The sequence below is a fragment of the Ursus maritimus genome, unplaced genomic scaffold, assembly GCF_017311325.1.
Source record: "Ursus maritimus isolate PB19 unplaced genomic scaffold, ASM1731132v1 scaffold_23, whole genome shotgun sequence".
NCBI classification, from domain to species: domain Eukaryota; kingdom Metazoa; phylum Chordata; class Mammalia; order Carnivora; family Ursidae; genus Ursus; species Ursus maritimus.
The window spans coordinates 46,530,517-46,537,491 of record NW_024424786.1 but is presented as its reverse complement, the minus strand read 5'-3'; the positions used below and the strand labels follow the sequence as shown (position 1 = coordinate 46,537,491).

The 6,975-nt window shown below is 68.1% G+C and overlaps 1 protein-coding gene across 1 annotated transcript in view; it reads left to right on the top strand.

Annotated features, from left to right (window-relative positions):
- The window catches only part of MUC5B (mucin 5B, oligomeric mucus/gel-forming), a 39,710-nt gene that overhangs the window by 12,650 nt on the left and 20,085 nt on the right, over positions 1-6,975 (top strand). The window contains exons 27-32 of the mRNA XM_040638797.1: positions 2,507-2,635; positions 2,735-2,879; positions 2,967-3,010; positions 3,099-3,296; positions 3,489-6,808; positions 6,881-6,975. The exon at positions 6,881-6,975 is cut by the window's right edge and continues 8 nt beyond it. Coding sequence (XP_040494731.1) covers positions 2,507-2,635; positions 2,735-2,879; positions 2,967-3,010; positions 3,099-3,296; positions 3,489-6,808; positions 6,881-6,975 — 3,931 coding nt within the window. The remainder of the gene's footprint in view (positions 1-2,506; positions 2,636-2,734; positions 2,880-2,966; positions 3,011-3,098; positions 3,297-3,488; positions 6,809-6,880) is intronic.

Genomic DNA, 6,975 nt, shown 5'->3' with positions numbered 1-6,975 from the left:
CCCCGCCAGCCTCCAGGGGGACTCCCTCCTGCCTCCTCCGTGGGCCCGCCCCTTCTCTCCTGTCACAGGGACACACCTGGGTTTGGCATGAGGCCCACCTTAATCCGCACGCACGAGCTCATCCCTCCCTGACTCCCACAGAGACCCTTTCCCCAAACAAGGTCGCACTCGCAGGGGCTGTGAGGTGGACATACCTTTCGGGGGCCCTGTTTTCAGCCCACTACACTGGGGTGCCCAATTCCAGCAGAGGGAGGTCAGAGTTCACCAGACAGAGAGCCGCACTGCTGGCCGGGGGCATCACCCCAGTGACCTGTGGCCCTGACCTTCCACGTGGCCTCCCCAGGCCCCCGGCACACCCTGCTTGGCCTCCTGCCTCGCGTTCGCTGACAGTGTCGGGAGGCAGCTCACCCTTGACCCCAGCCCTGGGCCTTGGGCCCCTCACCGTCCGTGGGGGCCCTCGACCTGGGCCTCGGGTGGCCCTCAGTCCCTGCACAGCGAGCTGCCTATGCCCTCTGCAGAACTCCGAGCTGGTCCTGCATGAGGGAGCCTACAAGGTGCTGCAGCGGGGACCGGGCCGAGACCCGCCCTACAAGGTCCGGTACACGGGTACCTACCTGACCGTGGAGACCCCCGGCGGCCTAGTGCTGTCCTGGGACCGCAAGACAAGCGTGTTCATCCAACTACGGCAGGACTACAAGGTGAGGGCGGGCCGTGGACCCCTCTGGGCAGGTCAGAGCCCCTCCTCCGAGAGCTGGCCCTGAGGAGGCCGTCTGGCAGCTGACAGTCCCCTGACGGCCAGGGCGAGTCCACTCACAACGCTGACTTCTGGGACGGGCATGTTGAGGCCAAACCGACCAACAGGCAGAGTCCTGGTTAGAGCGCATTCTAGCCCTCTGGCGTCCCCACTCCATGGGGCCTGCCTGCCCACCTGTCCACCCCCTGCCGCCCACCTGCCTGCCTGCCCCCTGCTCACCTGTCCACGTGCCTGCCTGCCCACCTGCTGACCACAGGGCTCACCGTGCGCCCCGTCCTCCTGCACGTGCATAGGGCACTACCCTGAGCTCCCCCCCGCCAGGCCGGGCTGGGCGCTGTGCCCTGAGCCCCCGGTGCCGCCGTCCCCCGTCTGCAGGGCCGGGTCTGCGGGCTGTGCGGGAACTTTGACGACAACGCGGGCAATGACTTCACCACGCGGAGCCGGTCCGTGGTGGGCAGTGCCCTGGAGTTCGGCAACAGCTGGAAGTTCTCCCCGTCCTGCCCCGACGCCCCGGCCCCCAGGGACCCCTGCACCGCCAACCCGTACCGCAAGTCCTGGGCCCAGAAACAGTGCAGCATCATCAACAGCGCCACCTTCGCCGCCTGCCACTCTCAGGTGGGCTGAGGGGCTGGGCTCTGGCTTGGGCGGGGGGGGCACTGGCTGGGGGGGGGGCGCTGGCAGGCTGGGGCTGCCTCCTCCCCTCCTGGCCAGAACTGGGTCTGGCCTGGGCCGGGCCTCCGAGCTCGGAAGTGACGTGAGTGCCTGCCGGGCGGGAGGTCCAAATGGAGTGCCACGAGCACTGCCCAGGAGTCCCAGCCCGGAGCGTCCCCGCGGCTTTCCTTGACCACTCAGGCCTGTCCCCCTAGAAGCCATATGGACCCCTGGCATCACCTCCCTGTCCTACCCACGTTCCCCAGCCTGCCGGGCCTCTCAAGCTCTGAGGACCGGTGGTTTGCCTCGGAGACTCTCCCCTAAGGTCCTTCCTGTGACCTTCACGAGGACTCCGGGGCCCACTCACAAGCACGGTCTCAGGACCCAGGACCTGCCTGTGCCATGCGGCCGGTTTAGGAGGAAAGGGCTGCTGGCAAACATGTCTTGGGTCCACTCTGGGCTCTGCTGCTTGAGGGAGGAGTGTGGTTGGGAGGCTGCCCCCTTACCCCGAGGACACAGGCAGGGTCACAACACGGCTGCGGGGAGGGCCGTCTGTAGCCACAGANNGTGATGCGGGCACGGGGGAAGGTGCCCAGGTGGGTGGGAGTCTCGGATCTCAGACTGCAGATGTGGGTGCCACACACAGCCCGCTCCTGCACTCGGGCGGGCAGTCCCCTGACGGTGCTAAGCGGACCCTCCCGCTCCCCCCAGGTCGACCCCACCAAGTACTACGAGGCCTGCGTGGGCGACGCGTGCGCCTGTGACTCGGGGGGCGACTGTGAGTGTTTCTGCACGGCCGTGGCCGCCTACGCCCAGGCCTGTCGCGACATGGGCGTGTGCGTGTCCTGGCGGACCCCGGACATCTGCCGTGAGTGGGGCTCTGCCGCGGTGGTGAAGGGTGGGTGCAGGGGTGGGGCCCGACCCGCACATGGTAAACCCGAGACCCTTGGCGCCTAGGTGCCCACGGGCTTGCCCGTGTCTGTGTGCTTACAGACCAGCGGGGCAGGCGGCCACGGGATGGGAGGGCTGGTGAGGGACCGGTGTTCCGAGGGCAGGGCTGGAAGCAAGGGGTGCGCCCTCAGCCTCTCCCTCCACACGCAGCCCTGTTCTGCGACTACTACAACCCCGAGGGCCGGTGCGAGTGGCACTACCAGCCGTGCGGCGCGCCCTGCATGAGGACCTGCCGGAACCCGAGCGGCCGCTGTCTGCACGACCTGCGTGGCCTGGAAGGTGAGGGGGGAGGGACACAGGCAGCGGGGCGGCCACCCCGGGCAGCGCCCAGCACCTGGCCATGAGGGTGAGTCCCCTCTGTGCGCTGTGCCTGCCCAGGCTGCTACCCAAAGTGCCCGCCCAGTGAGCCGTTCTTCAGCGAGGACCAGATGCAGTGCGTGGCCCAGTGCGGCTGCTACGATGAGGACGGGAAGTACCACGACGTGGGCGCGAGGGTCCCCGCAGCAGAGAACTGCCAGAGCTGGTGAATGGGCGGGCGGTGAGTGGGTGGGGGAGCCGGGAGGGGCGCTGGCCGGGCTGGGCCCTCAGCGTCCCCTCTCCTCCTCCCCAGTGAATGCACTGCTGGTGGCCTCCGGTGCACGCACAGCCTCGCAGGTAAGGCTGAAGGGTGCCACGTGGGGCTGGGGTCTGGGGTCTGGGGCTGCGGGCTGTGCGTGAGCCGCGTGCCGGCCCTGTCTCCCAGCCTGCACCTGCGTCTACGAGGGCAGGACCTACCATTACGAAGACGTCATCTACAACACGACCGATGGGCTCGGAGCCTGCCTGACGGCCATCTGCGGACACAACGGAACAATCCTTCGCAGGGCCGTGGAATGTCCTGGAACCCCGTCCACAACACCCTTCGCCTTCACCACCACCGTGGCCCCGCTCGCCACGACAGGTGAGCCTGGCGGACGCGCTGCTGGTCCTGCCTCCCTCTCCCAAGCCCCGACCCCAGGCAGCAGTCCGGGCGGAACGGGAGGTCAGAGCGGGCGTCCTCCGCACGACCGACGGCCCCGGGTCACCCCTGCTCCTGGGCGTGGCTGGCAGGGGTGCAGAGGAGGCTGACGAGGTCCCTGTCCCCCGTGCACAGGCTCAGTCCCCACCGTCTCCACCGTGTGTGTGGTCGAGCTCTGCCTCTGGTCCGACTGGTACGACAGCGGCCCCCCCGAGCCTGGCATGGCAGGTGGAGACTTCGAGACGCTCGTGAGCCTGAGGCAGAGGGGCTACCAGGTGTGCCTGGCCCCGGCGAGCATCGAGTGCCGCGCACAGCAGCTCCCTGACACCCCTCTGCAGCAGCTGGGCCAGAAGGTGGAGTGTGATGTGACCCGGGGGCTGACCTGCCTCAACAGCGAGCAGAGCCCCCCGCTCTGCCACAACTACGAGCTGCGCGTCCTCTGCTGCGACTACCTGCCCTGCGGCACGTCCCCCGGCGCCACCACCCGGCCCGGGCCCGCCCCCACTGTGCAGACCCCGCCTGCGGAGCCCACCACGACAGCGCCCCGGGCACCAAGCAGCTCCCCGGCCTTGGCCACCACCTCCTGCCGGCCCCAGTGTCAGTGGACGGAGTGGTTCGATGAGGACTACCCCAAGTCTGAGGAGGCCGGGGGGGACGTCGAGTCATACGACAAGATCAGGAGGGCGGGAGGGGCCGTGTGCGAGCGGCCTCTGGACATAGAGTGCCAGGCGGAGAACTTCCCCGGCAGGAGCGCTGAGGAGCTGGGCCAGCGCGTGCACTGTGACGCCGGCTTCGGCCTGGTGTGCAGGAACCAGGAGCAGGTGGGCCTGTTCAAGATGTGCTATAACTACCAGATACGCGTGCTCTGCTGCAGCCACGACCACTGCGCGGGGCCCACCACCGAGCCACGGGCGCGGACCACGGCGCACACAACCACGCTGCTGTCGGGGACCACACAGGCCCACACGACTCCCACGGCGACGGGAGCCGAGACCACAACAGGCAGCATCTCCACTGGCCCCCTGTCCAGCCCACGCACGACCCCAGCAAGGACATCTCCGGGAACCCTGGAAACAGCCATAACCGAGGCCTCCACCAGCCAGGGCACAGCCGGCTGTCAGCCCCAGTGCGAGTGGACAGACTGGTTTGACGTGGACTTCCCAACCTCAGGGGTCGAGGGCGGGGACCTGGAGACCTTCGACAACATCAGGGCTGCTGGGGGCACGCTGTGCGAGGAGCCCCGGAAGATCGAGTGCCGCGCGGAGAACTACCCTGAGGTCAGCATCGACCAGATCGGACAGGTGCTCAGCTGCAGCCTGCACAGGGGGCTGGTCTGCAAGAACCAGGACCAGAAGGGGCCTTTCAACATGTGCTTCAACTACAACGTCCGTGTGCTCTGCTGCCACCCGACCCCACACTGCCCCAGCACCACCGCGCCCAGCACCCGCAGCACCGCCACCGGGGCCCCCACGTCTCCAGGGCCAGGAGCCACGACCACAGTGTCCCTCCAGACCCACGCCTCCTCCCCTGGGTCCACCACCCAGACCCTTCCCACCCCTGCCAGGACCACAGAGAGTGTCTCCAGTCCTGGTCCCTCTGCCTCCCTGGGGACCCCGACCACCACCACCAAGCCCAGCTCACCCAGTGCACCCACCACGGTCCCCGTGGTGACCTCCAGCACGTGGAAGCCCCCCGTGTCCTTGCCCAGCACGTACACCTTCGGGACCCCACTGGTCTCCACGTCCCCACCGCCCAGCTCCACCACGCACACCCTGGCCACCTCGTCCTCCATGGGCTGCAGCCCACGGTGCACGTGGACACACTGGTTTGACGAGGGCTACCCCATACCGGGCCCGGATGGAGGGGACTTCGAGACCTTCTCGGTTTTCCGCGCAGCGGGGTACAACTTCTGCCAGCACCCCCAGGACATCCAGTGCCGATCGGAGAAGGCGCCGGACGCACGTCTGGAGGACTTGGGGCAGGTGGTCCAGTGCAACGTGAGCTTTGGGCTGGTGTGCCGTAACCGCGAGCAGCCGGGGCCCCTGCACTACTGCCACAACTACCACGTGCGTGTGCTCTGCTGCGAGGACGACAGCCACTGCGCCAGCTCCACCGCCCCCGCGCCTACCACGCCGTCCCCAGTGACGCCCACCACGCAGGCCACCACGCGGGCCACCAGTACATTCCACTCCGTGCCCGTCACCCAGGTCTCCACGGCCTCCACGCTCCATCTCCGCGGCAGTGAGTCCCCACCCTGGCATCCTGAGACCTCGTCCGGACTCCCCAGCGCCGTGCCCAGCACAGCCCCGGCCGCCTCCAGCACAGGGGCCAGCCCTGGCACCTCGCTATCACCCCCCACGCCTGAGGCCACCAGCTCTCCGCCCAGCACCACCTTGGGCCTCTCCACGGCTGCCTCCAGGGCCACGGCACCCACGGGCAAGACCGAGACCTCCCTACCTGTCACCTCCAGCCACACACAGGCCCCCACGTCCCCAGTGGCCGGGTCCACGGCCTGTGAACCCCGCTGCGCCTGGTCGGACTGGCTAGACGAGAGCTACCCGGTGCCGGGGGCCTTGGGTGGGGACTTCGAGACCTACGCCAACATCCGGGCTGCGGGCAAAGCCATCTGCAAGCGGCCGCTGCAGCTGCAGTGCCGGGCGGAGGTGTGGCCAGAGATGCCGCTGCAGGAGCTGGGCCAGGTGGTGCAGTGCAGCCGGGAGGAGGGCCTGGTGTGCCGCAATCAGGACCAGGGTGGCCCGTTCAGCATGTGCTTCAACTACCAGATCCGCGTGCTCTGCTGTGAGGACTACAGCCACTGCGCCAGCACCCTGGCCACCACTGCGGTCAGCTCACAGGGCACCAGCCCGGCTTTGACCCCTGTGCTGCCCACCAGCACCACGGCCTGGACGGCCACGGCCCCCATTCCTCCGGCCCCTAGCACTGGCCAGACTGCGGCCACCCCCACATGCCAGCCCACCTGCCGCTGGACTGAATGGCTGGACAGTGACCAGCCCCTGCCCGGCCGCTATGGGGGCGACATTGAGACCTACTACCACATCCGGGACGCCGGCAACCAGATGTGTGCGGAGCCCGAGGCCATTGAGTGCCAGGCTGTGCTCTACCCAGACGTGCCGTTGTGGCAGCTGGGCCAGGACGTGCGCTGTGACGTGAATTACGGGCTCATCTGCAGGAACTACTGGCAGACAGGGGGCCGCACCTGCCTCAACTTCCATATCCGCGTGCTCTGCTGTGAGGACGACAGCCACTGCGTGAGCTCGGCCACCACGGAGCCTACAACGACCAGCATCAGCACAGGACAAAGGTCATCGGGGGTCACAGGGCTGCAGACCACGGCAACCCAGCCCTCTTCCCCAGGGACCACTCAGACAAGCCCCTTCTCCACCCTGCCCACCCTGGAAGTCACCTCCCAGACAGGACCCTCTTCCCCTGGAACCGCTCCGCTGGTCCTTGTCTCCACCACCAGCACCAGCATAAGCCAAACATCATCAGGGGTCACTAAGCTACAGACCACGACCACCCACCCCTCCTCCCCCGTGACCACGCAGACAGTCCCTGTCCCCACCACCCAGACCGTTCCATCCTCTGTCAGGACCACCCAGAC